This window comes from Crotalus tigris, unplaced genomic scaffold, assembly GCF_016545835.1.
Source record: "Crotalus tigris isolate CLP2741 ecotype Arizona unplaced genomic scaffold, ASM1654583v1 scf7180000018693.663989, whole genome shotgun sequence".
Classification (NCBI taxonomy): Eukaryota; Metazoa; Chordata; class Lepidosauria; order Squamata; family Viperidae; genus Crotalus; species Crotalus tigris.
Window position 1 is genome coordinate 419,317 of NW_024097152.1, and position 16,214 is coordinate 435,530.

Genomic DNA, 16,214 nt, shown 5'->3' on the forward strand with positions numbered 1-16,214 from the left:
GGTGGACCTTGTTGGTTCCCAATATCTAAGCAGGGTCAGGCAGAGGTAGGCCACCTTGGCTCTTTTAGGACTCGTGGACTTCAACTCCCAGAATTCCTGAGCCAGCATGACTCAGCTTGGAAACCTCTCCCTTTCCCCCTCAGCGTGGCTGGCTCAGGAATTCTGGGAGTTGAAGTCCACCAGTCATAAAAGAGCCAAGGTGGCCTACATCTGGCCCAGGATATTTCCTGGAAGGGGCACTACGAGGAAATCCCAGAATAAAGCAGGGTCGAAAAGTTGGGCCTGATTTTAGGACCGGGGGGTGCAAAGGCTTCTTTCCCGCCATGTGCTGCCTGGCGGGAGGTCTTCGGCAGAGCAATCACGAATTGCTGCCCTATTTACACTCCCGGCAAATCCCGAGACTTCCCCATTGAGCCTTCTGGCACGGACAACAACAAAAAAAAAATCAGCGAGGAGGCCGGAAGCGACTGCCCAGCGTTCTTCTTTAGGGGCGTGGCCGTCCGGCTCTGCGGCCCTGCGCGGGGGCGGCGCTCTAGGCTTCCATCTTTGTGCGGGCGAGGGGCGGTTGCTAGGCTGCGCGCAGGGCCTGGTAGGCCGCAGTAGCGGCGGGACGGCAGAGCCGTCCGGCGGCCGAGTCGAGCGGCGGGACGTCATGGCGGCTTCGCCTCCCTCGGAGTCGCGTATTTCGGACGGCCCGGGCAGCTGCGTGCTGTGCTGCGGCGAGCTGGAGGTGGTGGCCTTGGGCCGCTGCGAGCACCCCATCTGCTACCGGTGCTCCGTGCGGATGCGGGCGCTCTGCGGGGTCCTGTACTGCGCCGTCTGCCGGGAGGAGCTGGCCCAGGTGAGCGGCGCCCGCCGGGGAGGGGCGGCGGAGAGCGGGACCGCCAGCCGTGGCAGACTACGACTCCCATCGTCCTGGGCGGGGTAGCGCAGAGCGCCGGGGCTGCGCCGCTGCTGTTACCGAGGGCGACGGGGCGGCTGGAGCGGAGGGCCGCCTCCTCTGGCGCGCGGCGCTTCCGCGAGCGGCGGGGCGCCCTGGGGGTGGGGAAACGGCTTCCTCACCCGGCCAAGCGCAGCCGAGCCGGCCGGGCCACGATGGCCCTCCTCTTCCGTGGCGCGCCCGGCCTCCGGCTTGGCCCTCGGGGGAAGGGCCCACGGCTGGGGCGGGCGGGCGGGCGGCGGCCTTTGGCCCCTTGGCGGCAAATCGCGGCCTGCGGCTTGTGAGAGAAGCCAGATGGGATTGCCGCCCGCAATTTTATCTGCGCTGCTGGAAGCGTTTCCTTTTTAAAAGCAGGCTTGGTGCTGTTTAGAAGGGGGTGTTTTTCATTGATTACTGGCGTTCACACCATTAATGGCTGCCCAATTTCTCCCAAAAGAGCTCGGAATGGTAGTTGCCACGATTAAAGAAAAACGCTGTTTTTCTGTGACTAATTGCTGCATTTGGTCTTCGTACTCCTCGGTATCCTGTGGCCAGGCCAAGATAAATTGGATGGTTAGGGCTAATTCCTGTGTCTTTCTCCTTGAACCTGTGTCTTTATCTTGAAAATAAGAATTCAACAGCAATTCAGTTGTGGACATTCTCAAGACCTGCAGCGTGGGAGTTGTACAAACATGCCTTATTTCATTTTTTTAAAATTATAAAATAACTTTTCTTTATCAGATTTTGAGAAATCTGTGGGTATAATTTACCTTGATTTCAGCATAGCGTTTGACTGAATGCCAGTGACACTCTGATTAACCAGGTAGGTAAATATGGCATTGATAGCTTACGTTAGGTGGCTGGAAAGGGCTCTTTCTGATCTGAGTGGAGAGAGGTTTTAAAAGGAGTCAGTCCTGGGACTGACTGGTGCTTTTCCATGTTTGTATTAATTGCCACCCAATTGGTTGAAGAGTGAGGGGAATGCTTGTCAAATTAGCAGATGATACAAAGCTGAATGGGAGAGCCACTACACTAGAAGACAGAAACACAGCCCCAAAGGATCTTGGTAGGTTAGAGATGTGGGCTGAAAACAGCAGTGAAAATTAACAGACACAAAACAAATACTTCACTTACAAAAACAAAATCAAAAGCACAAATATAGCATAGGAAATATTTAATTCATCAGATAAATTTTATTATGGTTGTATAATGACATTTGCTTCTCCAAATAAATACAGAATAATTTCTATTATTCGCCTGTAGTCTATCTTTTCTAAAGCAGCCTTTCTGCTTAGATGTGATAGATTGCTAGGCAAATTGGGAATTGTCCTCTGGTGCATTTCAAGGGTACTGAGGTGGAGGAGGCTGTGCCTTGGCTGTTATTCCAGTCCAACTTTCACTGATCTGATCCTTGTCACTCTCCTGCTCACAAAATTAAGCCTGGCCTTATGAGAATTGGACCTCTGCTAGTGCTCCTTTGAATTTTGTCATCTGAGTTTTAGAGTTGTCCGATTATGCAGGGAATTTTTTTTAATAGTCTCTCTACTCAGTTTGATAATTGCTCAGAGTTTTGAGTATCTAAACGTGGTACATACATCCTCGGGTGTGCTTGAGACCCTGTCTCACCCTCAGTATCAAAAGGTCATCACCCCCAAACAGTTGATTCTGTTAATTAGGGCTGCTGGAATTCATGTATCACCCTGTCTTGTGTCATGCTGAGTCAGTTTCCTGACTTTTGATCCCTCTCTAAACAACTGAGTCTTCTGTACTGAAAAGCTCCTATACAGCCCCTCCTTGCCTGTTGGCATTCAAGGATTTTCAGATCCCAGTCTGTAAAACACGATACACTTGCATATTTTTACTTGAGGTGAGGAAGCCGATCAAAAAGGCTTTTAGCAGGCAGGAGGGACTGCCCCAGGAGGCCTGAGGAGGCCATTTGTTGAGACCGACACTGGGTGTCTCGCCCACAGAGCTTGGGGTGAAGGCACATCTCATGTACGCATTTAACAAATAATACTATAATACGTAATCATATTTTATACTTAATGTATTGTTTATATTACTATATGAATTGTAGAATGATTTCAAGTGAAAGGTGGTATGAAGATATAAGTCAAGTATTTTCGCTTATCAGCTTTTTCGTTTAAATGCAACTTTTTTTAACTTAAAATAGAATTGGTAACAGGGAAAAGAATGGAATAGATAGATCCTTAAAGAGAAAAATCCATGTTATAGAGAAGAATGTTGGGACACTTCCTGTGCATTTCCATTTGTATTTCCTGTGCTTAATTGAGAGGTGGCTGTATCATTATTTTTTTTAAATTGTGGTCTGGTTTTTCCCCCTTTGTGTTTGTAGCACAATATTGTGTGGCTGCTCCTTTTCTGTGTCAACATAGACTGTGGGGATCTTGGGCTTTCCTTGTACTGCGTTTGTTTTGAGAACAGGTCTATCACCATCCATATCACTCTGTTCCCATGACTAGCCGGCAGGTCGACAATAAAGTCCATGCCAATTTCTTCCCACGGACGGGTGGGGTCGGACACCTGTTGTAGCAACCCAGGCTGTTTCCCCACCCAAGGTTTTGTGATTGCACACATGGAACATTCCCGGACATATGTCTTTACGTCCGTTTTCATACCCGGCCAGCAGATTTGACGTCTGAGCAGGTGCAGAGTCTTTAGGAACCCACAATGATCGGCCTGCTTAACATCATGGCCCCGGCGAAGAACCTCCACCCGTAAGGATTGTGGGGCGTAGACCTTATTACCTTTCCATGCCAACCCATCCCTCATGGTTAATATATTAGGATGGCCCACTAACCATGGATTGGTTAGAATTGCGCCTTGCAAGTTCCGTACCAGGTCCTGCATAGGCCGCACAACCGAGACACTTTCCACCGGCTGCTGAGGTGGTATCAGCCTGTACCATCTTCTCCCGCTTACTGTTGTACTGTGGCATCCGTGATAACACATCTGCGAGAAAGTTCCTCCCCCCAGGTACATATTTTAACTGGAACTGGAAGCGCTGGAAATATAACGCCCACCTCATGTGTTTTGGAGCCAGTCGCTGGGGTGTTTGCAAAGCCTCAAGGTTTTTGTGGTCAGTCCACACTTCGAAGGCCTCTTTGGCTCCTTCCAGGAAATGGCACCATGTGGCTAATGCCACCTCACGGCAAATGCCTTCTCCCATATCGGGATTGGTCAAGTTACATGAGGTAAACGCACATGGTTGCAAACTCTCCTGCTCATTTCTCTGTAACAGTACCGCCCCTACTGCTATGTTGCTAGCGTCCGTTTGTACAATAAAGAGATTCTCTGGGTTAGGATGTCGTAGAACTGGCTCCCTTGAAAACAAGGTTTTTAAGGTCTCAAAGGCCTGTTGGCATTTAAGCGACCAAGGTAACGTTTGGTTCGGCTGTGGTTTGCTTCCCGTGGCTTTGGTACGGAATAACTCCATTAACAGCAGGGCCACCGCAGCAAAGGATGGAATGAATTGCCAATAAAAATTTGCGAAGCCAAGAAAGCTCTGCAGTTGGCGACGCGTTCGTGGAGCTTGCCAGTCCAGGACAGCCTGCACTTTTGCTGGGTCCATCTCCACCCCCGCCCCTGATATCCTGTACCCAAGGTAGCCCAACTTGGTTTGGTGGAAGGCACACTTGGACAACTTGACATACAAATGTGCATGCAGGAGCTTGTGCAGAACCTGTTGGACTAACAGCACATGATCTACCTCGTTAGCTGAATAAATGAGGATGTCGTCCAAGTGCATGAGAACCCCTTGATACAAGTGCTCATGCAGTACTTCATTAATCAGCTGCATGAACACTGCAGGAGCCCCCTGCAACCCGAACAGCATCACCCGGTATTGGAAACTCCCTAATGGATTGTTAAATGCGGTCTTCCATTCGTCTCCCTCTTTTATGCATACCCTGTAGTACGCTTCCCGCAAGTCAAGCTTCGTAAAAATCTTTCCTTTGGCTAAATAGGCCAGGAGGTCTTTCATGAGTGGAAGGGGATATAATTTCTCCACACATACCCCATTGAGACCCCGGACGTCTATATAGAGGCGAAGTGTCCCGTCCTTTTTTTCTTTAAACAGGACAGGGGCCGCAACCCACAATCGAGCGGGTTGGATGAAACCCCTCGCCAAGTTCTTATCTATATATCTCCACAACTCAGCCATCTCTTTCGGGGTCATAGAACACATGCGGGGCTTCAGGAGTTTCGCACCTGCCATGATGTCGATGGCACAATCGGTAGAACAATGAGGAGGCAATGCATCGCATTCCTGTTCATTGAACACTTCAGCGAGATCGGTATATTCCGATGGAAAAGCAGCATCCCCCTTCTCCCCATTTACTTGTTCTCACTCTCCTTCCCCATTCGGATCTACTCATGGGGTGGTGGCTGGGGGCCTACACCAATCCAAACTCTCCAGTACCCGGCCTCCCACCAGATCGTCGGACCCCACTTATCCAACCAGGCCAGGCCCAATATGACGGCCTCCGTCATTGAGGGGACCACCACGAAACGAATCACCTCCCAATGTTCTCCCAATTCCATCCGCACTGGTTCTGTAAGGTACGTGGCAGGCACCCCTCCCAGGAGAGCAGCTACAGCTGATCTGCGCTTCTGGGCTGCTCTGCAAAAGCACGGATCAGCTGTAACTGAGGTCCCCGATCCTGGGCTCCTGCACTTCGCCGGAAAACATGCTGCTTGCTAATTTAGCAGAAACGATCAGCGCCGGGCTACAGCTGATCCACGCTTCTGGGTGGCTTAGTAGAAGTGCGGCTCAGCTGTAGCTGCACACGCTGATCCTGGGCTCTGCCCCAGCTCGCTTGCATGAGTGAGAGGGCAGGGGTGCGAATCGGCGTGTGCTCAGAAATGCCGATCTCATCCTCCTGCTCATCTTGCTTGCAGAAACAAAATTCAGAAGACAAGGAAAGGCATCAAAAGCTGTTGATAGATAGAAAGCAAGTGGAAAGCAAGCAAGTGAGCTGGGTAGGAGCATGGAATTGGTGCCGATTTGCACTCCTAATAGGCGTGTGCTCAGAAACGCCGATTCCACGCTCCTGCCCAGCTCGCTTGCTTTCCGCTTGCTTTCTATCAATAGCTTTTGATGCCTTTCCGTGTCTTCTGAATTTTGTTTCTGCAAGCGAGATGAACAGGAGCATGAGATCGTCGTTTCTGAGCACACGCCAATTCGCGCCCCTGCCCTCTTGCTCACTTGGCCACAGTTTGCCCGCTTTGCCTGCTTTGCGCAGCTCCTCCTGCCCCCCCCCCCGTGCCTGCTGTTAACCCTCCCGCCACCATGCAGGGTAAGGTTGATGCCCCCGCCCTTGCCTTCTCCAAGCATTTTTTTACTCACATGCTTTCAGCTGCACTCCCTTTCTCCTTTTGCTTCTCTGCCTTCATTTGCTTCTCTGCCTTCGCCATGTGTTTGTGGGTAAAAAAGAAAAAAAAGTTCCATGAGACTTTCTAACTTCTCTAACTTTGATCCTGGGCTCTCAGTAGGACCCAGGCAACGTGCAGTTCCAGCTGACTTTGCCACAAGCCTGCGCGGCGCGGCTGCCGCTTCACCTCATCCACTTTTACACTTCTTTTTACATTTTTTTTTACAGTGCTGTTCAACCCGTCCTACGTGTACCACCAGCTAAGTGCTCGTGTACCAGTGCTTGAAAAGCCCTGCTCTAGTTCACTGAAAGCAAAAGTTGAATTTCTCCGGGTGCTTGTGTATTAAATAGCTGGGTGAGACATCACTTCCATTCTTCTGAGCCTCTTGAGAGAAATATGTGCTGTGGGCCTGTTCAGTTTTGTTTTTCCACCTCCAACTGTGCAGGATAGATTAGGATGGCATTTATTAGGGATTTGAGTTCCCTATATTCTTCTTCTGACCGATGATCTATCTTGTGAATATTAATTCTGCTATCAGAGGTGCCCCGTGGAGCCTCCTTGTGCTGCAAGCTGGGGCCTGGACATTCTGTGTTCCCAACCTCTTCCCACTTCTCTCTCCACAGGTGGTTTTTGGGAAGAAACTGCCACCCTTTTCAACAATCATACTCAGCCAGTTACAACATGAGAAGAAATATGACATCTATTTTACTGATGGAAAGATTTATGCTCTCTATAGGTAAATGTTCTTTAGCTTATTGTCTTAGCTGACCAGTCAGCAAAGGAACTACTATGATTTTCAGATCAGGTACATTTGAAAATTGTCTGGAGAGTGAATGAAATGAATGAATTTTCCGGGAGACACTCTGGGCCGCACTTGCCAGACAGAACTGTAGCAATTGTTAGTCTGGAAATGATCGAGAAACACATCTCTCCGAGCTCCAATTTGTAAAGTACTCATGCAAGAATTCTGACAAACACTTTTGCTTTCAAATGTGAAATATTTCATGTGTATATGTATATTGAGAATTTCACCTGTACCTGGAGTTATTTACCAGTATGTTTAGGAGTCAGAGAGGCAGCTAACCAAACTGAGAGGAAACTGCTCTTGTACTGTGCAGAAAGAATTATGCAAAATAAATGTACTTTGCCTTTTTATGCAAAACCTTACATTTATGTATTTATTTAATAAAAACCCACAGAGCATAGGAAAGGAAGGGGGGGAAGCACAAAAGTTGCTGTGAAATTAGTGTGCGCAAAGGCAGAGGGAAAGATGCCCCCATGTGAGAACTGGGGTGAGGGGCTGAGGCATCCTGCAGCCTATGGCTGCTGTCCCTCATGTGTACCTTTTCCCCTCCTAGGAAGCTCCTGCAGCACGAATGCCCTCTGTGCTCGGAGTCCCGGACATTTCCTGCTGTTGTGGAGTTGGAGCAGCACATGAGGAAGCAGCACGAGCTCTTTTGCTGCAAGCTCTGCGTGAAGCACCTGAAGGCAAGTGGTGGGGAGGGACACAGATGAAGGGCCTGGGGGGGGGCTCGCATCTTGGGCGATCCGTTTCTACTGAAAATGTGAAGGACGTTCCCTCTTGCGTTCCAGATCTTTACATATGAGCGCAAATGGTATTCACGCAAGGATCTTGCTCGGCATAGAATCCATGGGGATCCTGATGACACATCTCACCGTGGGCACCCCTTGTGTAAATTTTGTGACGAGCGATATTTGGATAATGATGAGTTGCTAAAACACCTGAGGAGAGACCACTATTTCTGCCACTTCTGTGATTCTGATGGAGCTCAAGAATATTACAGGTCTGTGACTCCAGCTGAGCCCTAAAATTGTCGCTAGAGGGTAAGGAAGAAGACTTTGATAAAAATATCCAGATGGCTCAGACAGAGGCCTCCCTAATTCACTGAACTCTAGAAAGGAGAAGGCACCGCATAATCAGTCTTATAAGGTTGCCAATCTCAATAAAAAATAAGATTTAACCTTCCAGTGGAGTTGATTTCCTGGACTGATCAAGTTGGGCTGACAGCAATCACAGTAATTGCTCACACTACATCTTTGACTCTGGAACAGTTTGCAGTATGCCCCTGAGCTGGTCCTGGGTGGGGAAGAGACAACAGTAACTGACAAGAGGAAGGGCTGGGCCCCGCCTTGCCACAGTCAACAAGCTTCATGCTGATAGTTGAGTTGGACCCATTATTTTCCTTCTTCTATTTGCTTGCTCATTATGCTGTTAATCTGACTAATTTTCAATTTTCTCTGGAGAGATTGCAGTTATTTAAAATTTGAAAACTAACAAACAGTGAAGTTTAGAGGAAACAGAATATGCAAAGTGCCACTATTTTATTGTAATGCAAATACTTAAAAATTAATTGAAGAATATAGGTTCACAGAAAAAGAATTTGGATGTTCTTCTAGAATCTGGAACACAGGTTGAATGAGAGACAACAGTGCAGTGCAGCTGTTAAAAAGCAAGCACTATTTTGAGATTCTGTATTAACAGAAACTTAAAATCTAGATAACGGGAAGCAATTGTTCCGCTAAACCCCATTCTCCCTCAATTCTCCCGTGGAATACTGGGCCCGGTCTTGTTATCAAAGTTAATAAACTGAAGAAAGTTCAGAGAAGAGCTTCCTAGAGGTTAGACTGGAGGAACTACGAGGAACAGTTTAAGTTTAAGAAGCTTTATATACAATATGTGTAATCTGTAGATTTAGCAGATCCTGCATACAAGGGAGGTTGGGGTTTGACTACCTGTCTTCTGTTCCTGTGGAAAGGCGAGTATTTTAAGATTTGGGCTGAACATACATCACTGAGGTTGCAGAAACTGGTGCAGTGGAGTAACTTTGGGTTGGCCTCTCTTTCTATCATTGCCTCCATCTGAGAGCAGAAAGGAGCCCACAAAGCACCCGTGCACTGTCTCTCTGTCTTGCAGCGATTATGAGTATCTCCGCGAACACTTCCGGGAGAAGCATTTCCTCTGCGAAGAAGGTCGGTGCAGCACCGAGCAATTCACCCATGCCTTTCGGACCGAAATCGACTACAAAGCACACAAGACGGCTTGTCACAGCAAAAACCGAGCTGAAGCCAGGCAGAATCGGCAGATTGACTTGCAGTTCAACTATGCCCCAAGACACCAGCGGAGAAGCGAGGGTAGGCTGGGGCGGAGGGAGGGCAGGGAGTCTCTGGTGGCTGCTTCCCAGCCAGGTGGAACTGCCTGCTCGGTTCCTTTGGGCACAGCCGGGCATCACTGTTTCCCTGATTTGCCCTTTCATTTACTCTCTCGCCATTTCCTTCAGAACTCTACTTTCTCATAGGACAGAAAAAGTATAGAATATCTGCTCAGATGTTTAAGTGAAAAATGCCCAAAAAAATATTTCAAAATCTTGCCGGTAGTCCTCCACTTATGACCACAGTTGGGACCAGAATTTCCCTCATAAGTCGTTGCGGTCATTAATGGAAACCAATTTTATGACAATTTTTATGGCAGTTGGTAAGTGAATCAACGCTAACCAAATCTTGTAGTTAAGTAAATCCAGCTTCCCCAATGAGTTTTATGCCAGAAATCAGCAAAAAAGGTTGCACTTGGCAGTCGTGCTGCAACTGGATTTAAATGTGAGCTGGTTGCCAAGCGTCCAAACTATAACCCTGTGACTAGGGAGGTGTCCTGTGTGACAGTTGTAAGTACAAGTACAGATTGCAAGTCATTTTTTCCCAAGGCCATCGTAACTTTGAACCACCACTAAACAAATGGTCATAACTTGAGCACTATCTGTAGTATTTCAGAATTTCATGTTTCCAGTCCTTACGGGTTGAAGGATTTGCCTGGTGAAATTGGGGATGCCAGGTTGACAAGCTATTCTGCGCTCCCCTCTGACTAGAATAAAAATGTTAACTAACTTGACTTGCGTATAAATCAAGCCTAGAATTCAGCTTTCTTTTTTTAGATTGTTTTAGTGTTGTGTTTATGTTCCAGGTGTTGTCAGTGGTGAAGACTATGAGGAAGTTGATAGGTATAACAGGCAGGTGAGAGGAGGCAGGTCAGGAGCCCGAGGTGGACAGCAGAACAGGAGAGGCAGCTGGCGATACAAGAGGTAAGAGCAGCGGTTGTGGCTTCCATTGAGGTGGGCAGGAACTTGGAATGCAAATTGAGAAGTAGCCTTTTGGCTTCAGGATGCAGTCAAAACCAGGCTGGGACCTGTGCAGAGGCCAGCCCAGAGGAAACTTGTAGTAAAAGCTTCTCACTCCTCATGGCATAATCCACTTTCTCCTTTATTTTGCCTTGTGTTCTATAAATTAACTAACGGCAATGCTTGCTTTAATGGAAAACCTACTTTAAATAATAGTTTCCTATTCCAGTTTAGAATAGAATAGAGCTGGAAAGGATCTGGTCTTCTAGTCCAGCCCTTGCTCAAGCAGGAGAACCTATATCATCTCAGACAAGATTGTCTAGCCTCTTCTTAAAAATCTCCAGTGATGGAGCACCCACGATTTCTGGAGGCAAGCTGTTCCACTGGTTAATTGTCCTCACTGTTAGGAACTTTCTCCTTAATTCCAGATTGCTTCTCTCTTTGGTCAATTTCCAACCATTGTTTATTGTCCTGCTCTCTGGTGCTTTGGTGAATAAAGTGACCCCTTCTTTGTGGTAGCCCCTCAAATATTGGAACACTGCTATCATATCTCCCCTATTTCTTCTTTTCTTTAGACTACTCAAACCCAAGTCCTGCAGCCGTTCTTCATATATTTTAGTCTCCAGGCCTTGGATCATCTTAGTTGCTCTTCTCTGAATTTTTTCCAAACTCTTAGCATCTTTTTTGTGGTATGGTGACCAGAATTGGTTGCAGTATTCCAGGTGTGGTCTTACTAGGGTTTTATAAAGCGGTACTAATACTTCATGTGATCTTGATTCTATGCCTCTGTGTATACAACCCAGGCCAGTTTCTGGCCATCCTTTGGAAAGAGGCTTCTTCATGGCAGCCCCTGAAATATTGGAACACTACTATCATGTAACCCCTGGTCCTTTTTTCCTCTAGACCAGTGATGGCGAACCTTTTAGAGACCGAGTGTGCAAACTGCAACCCAAACCCCACTTATTTATCGCTGGGTGCCAGGTGGGCGTGGGTGTGGCAGTCATGGCAGATTGGGTGCCAGGTGTGGCGTGATCACCTCAATGTTGCTCATGGGTAGGGATGCCTGTGGGGGCGGGCAGGTTTGGGGGCGATCCAGGGAGTCTCTGGCAGGTGAGGCGGTGGGTAGGAGGCTCGTCCTGCAGGGTGAGGTGAGGCAAGGTGAGGCAGGGTGGAGGTGCCATTGTCACAGGGCAAGGTGAGGCAGGGGCCGGGGCGGCCGCTGCCTGACGTCATCGCCCCCTGCACACAGGCCAGCGAGTGCATGGGTGCTGGGATGCATCCAGCCATGTGGGACCTCGGCGAGTTAGTGGGTGGCTGGTTGAAGAGGGACAGTTGCCATCTCCGGGGCATGCTGGGAGTGCCCACACAGAGGGCTCTGAGTGCCACCTATGGCACCTCTGCCATAGGTTCGCCATCACTGCTCTAGACTATCCATACTCATTTCCTACAACTGTTCTTCATGTTTTAGTCTCCAGCCCCTTAATCATCTTAGTTGCTTCTCTCTGCACTCTTTCCAAAGTCTCAGTATCTTTTTTATAATGAGTTGACCAAAACTGGACACAGTATTCCAGATGTGGTCTTACTAAAATTTGACTACTAATACTCACGTGATTTTGATTCTATCCCTCTGTTAATGCAGCCTAGGACTGTATTTACTTTTCTGGCTGTTGCCATACACTGCTGGCTCATATTTAAGCGATTGTCCACTGAGACCAAGATCCTTCTCACAATTACTGCTTTTGAGCCATATTTCTGTAACTTTTACATTTGGTTTTTCCTGCCTAACTGTACAACCTTACTTTTCTCTCCACTGAATTTCCTTTTGTTAGATAGAGCCCAGTGTTCAAGTCTGTCAAGCTCCTCCTCGTCTTCTGGGGTATTGGCTATTCCTGCCAGTTTAGTTATCTGCAGATTTGATGAGTTCTCCTTCTGTTCCCTCCATCTAAATCATTTGTGAAGCTATTGAAGAGTCCTGGGCCTAAGATGGAACCTACATTTCTTCTTCCCTGCATCAGTCATGCAGACTCGGAAAGCAGGTTTCAAGAATTGTCAGACCAAATAACCAAGAGTATCCAATGAGTTCAAAGCACAGAAGACTTTTATTATTGCTTTGTATACACAAGAACGTAGTCAACTAACGGTCAAGGCTAAACTGGTGCTAGATAAGGGTTGATGGAATTCTTTTCTTGATTTGAAAAATTCTGCAGAGAAGAAGAAGACCGAGATGTTGCTGCAGCTGTTCGGGCATCAGTGGCTGCCAAAAGGCAAGAAGAGAAAAAACGGGTGGAGGACAAAGAGGACAACTGTCGCGCCAAGAAGGAAGATGTCAAAGATCCTGACCCAACAATCTCTAAGCGAGGGGTGAAGCCTTCATCCGAAGAACCAGGTGAGCCCTCGCTCTGTTCTGAAAAACTGTGGTGGGCTTTGTCTCGGGCTCTGGGCTCCTTCGTGTTGGTGAGATGATGGCCTTGCTGTCTCTTGTTGGACTTCTCAATGGCCCTTTTGATTAGATGGTGTTCTCTGTTTTTCCTAAGTTCCCAAGGAAGTGGTTCCCAAGGCTGCCTTAAGGCAAGATGATTTTCCTGCCATTGGCTCGCCAACCGTGAATTCTGCGCAGAGGTGAGTCTTTGGTTGTATGGAGAAATAAACTGGCCAAAAGATCAGGGATTCTCCCCACAAGACGTGAGGAAGGCCTTGCAGAAAGAGGTCAGACTCCAGTCTTCAGAGCATAAGGGCTAAGGCCATTTCAAAAAACCTCTCTCTTCTCTAGATGTGATGGTCCTTTACTAAGTCTGCACAGACACCCCTGTTTCTCCCTCCAAACCTGGATCCATTTCCTTCTGCCAGCTTGAAGTTTCAGGTCTGAATTGTGAGGCAGAGTGTGCTCCCGGCTTCCTATAGGAAGCCTCCCTCCAGCCTTCGAATCTAATGCCAGCGATGGTGAGGCTGCTTCTGCTTTCTCCCACGGCTGCTGTGGGAAAGAACTCAGCCTCTCCTGTTTTCAGGACTGCCCCCAGTGACTAAAATTGCTCCCCTCTGGAAGTCCTCTGGACTTTTTTTAAGTCACATGGAGTGTTTGCCTTGAAACATTCACTAATCATCAGTGCACTTGGGTCTAGACTGCCCTTCCGGTCTCCACCCTCAGAGTCTCGTCTGGCTTCAGCTGGGCTTGGAAAGAGTCTCTCACCCCCACCCACAAATACTGTCTGGAATCACAGATGGGCATCTTTGCCTCAAGGTTGCAGAGGGAGGGGTTGTCCTACCTAAGTGGTTTCTTTTTCAGCTCATCTCAGTTGGCGCCAGTAAAACTTGATGAAGAGGACTTTCCCAGGCTCTCCTTCTCCTCTGCTCCGCCCGTGGTCTCTGCCGCTCTGCCCTTGTCGTACATGGCTACAGCTCAAAAGACAGGCTTTCAAGAGGAGGACTTCCCCGCCCTGGTCTCCAAAGTCCAACCAAGCAGCAAGATGGTGTCGACCCTTGCCTCGGCCTGGAGCGGTGGCTCCAGCAAGAACATGGCCCGAGCCGGGTTGGCCACAGCCGGCCAGCCGGCCAGAAAAGGGGCCCCTCCCGGCAGCAGTAAAGCAAGCAAAAAGAGCAAGGTAATGCTCCCTGGCAACTCTCAGGATAGCAGCGGCAGTGTACCCACTCAGGAAATCCGCAGCGCACCAACAATGGTGGATGTGTCCTCACTGCTGGCAGCCTCTAACTCTCAGACTTTTGCCAAAGTGGGTAAGAAGAAGAAAGTTGGGACTGAGAAGCTGAGAACAGCCTCGTCGCCCGGGTTGCAGGAGATGCCAGCCGCCCTCCACTCTCTCGAGAAGGTAGAAGATGCTGAGCAGCCCTCGGCCATCGCTGCCGGTCCTAACCTGCCCAGCACCTCTGCCGCTCTGGTGAACGGCCACGCAGAAAAGTCCACGCTGCCGGGCAGTGCTTCCAAAGAGCCCCCCGGCCTTAGGAAGCCACACGGGGGTGGCCAGTGCCTGTTGCCTCAGGAAGACTTTCCAGCCCTTGGGAATGCCGGGCCATCTCGGATGCCTCCACCCCCAGGTAAGGGCTCCTCCTCAATCCTGGGCTTGGGGAAAGGCCTGGCGGAGCTGCAGGAAAGCAACATGGGGCAGTTGAATTTGGCTTTGGGAAGCAAGCTGTGCTGAGGTTTCTGGCTGCACCGATGGGTAGCCAGATATTGGAGCCTTCCCTCAGCCCTTCGTGGAGAGCTGGTTTAGGCATGGAGTAGACACTGAGCAGCAGCAGGCTCAGGCCTTGAGCCTTCCCTCCGGGCCATCTTCTCCAGATTACCTGCCTGGAACCCTTTTAGCAGTGACTGCCCTGAGATTCTGTCCTCTGGCTCAGATGTTCTCCACCGCTGAGTTGCATTTGCTTCTTGCACCTCGTAGCTTTATAACTTCTTTATTGAACTGGGATTAGGATTAGAGGGTCGGGATGCGACAAGGGCGAGAATGGTGAAGCAGCTTGTGGGGGCCATCCGTGCCTGCTCTAACTGCTTTCTAACTTTCTCCCTCCTGTTTTTTAGGCTTCAATTCTGTGGTGCTACTTAATGGCCCCCCACCTCCTCCTGGGCTGTCGGTGCCTTTTAGTAAACCACCCCCTGGCTTCACTCCTATTCCACCCACCAGTATTTCAGAAAATGCCTCGGCTCCTGTGAAAGAGTAAGTGTGAGCGTCGCCCTTCTGGGTCTCCCCAGCATCTGAGCCTTGGGGGGCTGGGGAGATGCTCTCCCCAGAAGGATCAGTCTGGGGTTTTCTGCTCAAGGTTGTAGAGATTATCTTTATGGCAGTCCATTTTATATTTATACTAGACAGCTTAAACAGCTGCTGCTAATATTTTGCAGCCTCTCTGTTCTATTTGTTAACTACTGCTTAGATTTACAAAGTCTGTAAATGTACTGAAAAGATTTGACTCTCGAGCTCCCGGGATCCTCCAGCCCAGCCCCCCTTTCCCGAGGGGGCGCCCAGCTGCGCTACCTCCTCCTTGAGACTGCTGTGCTCACTCTCCTTGACCAGGTTGCTCATAGTGGCAAAGTGCGTGGGTCAGAGGGAGGCATCCTCAGCAAGAGAAGCCAGGATGGAAGACCACTAGGAGAAGCCAGGAGGAGGGGGCAAGGGGATGGCGAAAGGGCAGCAGGACTGCTGGTGGCCAAGTGCTAAGGAAGGACTTCCCTCAGACCCTCTCCTCCCTCCCTCCCTCCCTCCCTCCCTTCCGTCCATATTAACAGAAACTTAAAATTCCTGGACTGAAGCCGCACAGTCTTAAGAGCAGAGTGGTGGGAAGATATTTGCGATGAGGGAGGAAGAAAAGCAGGCAAGAAACGCAGCTGGGGAGGGGCCGCCCTCCGTGAGGAATGAGGAAAGGCACCCTCCCCTGGAGGAGACCAGCAAATGGCCCTTGCCCACTTCAGACACGTAGCTCAGTGGGCTCCAGAAGAGGGGGTGCCGCGAGTGGCATGAGAGTCCACCTTGCCTATGCGACAACGCCCAGCCCCCAGCCAGTGGGTGAGGCAAAGCGGGTGAGAAGCCGAACCTGCCTGGGCGCACAGGAGGTGGCAAGCGCGTGAGGCCTGATGTCCCGGGTGACCATTTTGCCCTGCAGGCTGACTGCCTTCTGAGCGCTTGCCTTTCACCCAGGACGCCAGGCCCCGCACGCTTGCTGCCCCTGTGCGCTCACGCAGGTTCGGCTTCTCACCAGCTTCACCTCACCCGGCCCGGCCTCTCTGTGTTGTGAGGAGAGCGTGTCGCTGCCTGCTGAAACCGGGC

At 49.5% G+C, this 16,214-nt stretch overlaps 1 protein-coding gene across 2 annotated transcripts in view; it reads left to right on the forward strand.

Annotated features, from left to right (window-relative positions):
• Positions 1–525: 525 nt before the first annotated feature.
• Positions 526–16,214, forward strand: part of ZNF598 (zinc finger protein 598, E3 ubiquitin ligase) — a 29,332-nt gene continuing 13,643 nt past the window's right edge. For both annotated transcript variants that reach the window (XM_039355580.1, XM_039355579.1), the window contains exons 1-10: positions 526–841; positions 6,937–7,049; positions 7,672–7,801; positions 7,907–8,118; positions 9,249–9,466; positions 10,290–10,407; positions 12,651–12,829; positions 12,978–13,062; positions 13,727–14,490; positions 14,975–15,110. In XM_039355580.1, coding sequence (XP_039211514.1) covers positions 653–841; positions 6,937–7,049; positions 7,672–7,801; positions 7,907–8,118; positions 9,249–9,466; positions 10,290–10,407; positions 12,651–12,829; positions 12,978–13,062; positions 13,727–14,490; positions 14,975–15,110 — 2,144 coding nt within the window. In that variant the 5' untranslated portion in view covers positions 526–652. The remainder of the gene's footprint in view (positions 842–6,936; positions 7,050–7,671; positions 7,802–7,906; positions 8,119–9,248; positions 9,467–10,289; positions 10,408–12,650; positions 12,830–12,977; positions 13,063–13,726; positions 14,491–14,974; positions 15,111–16,214) is intronic.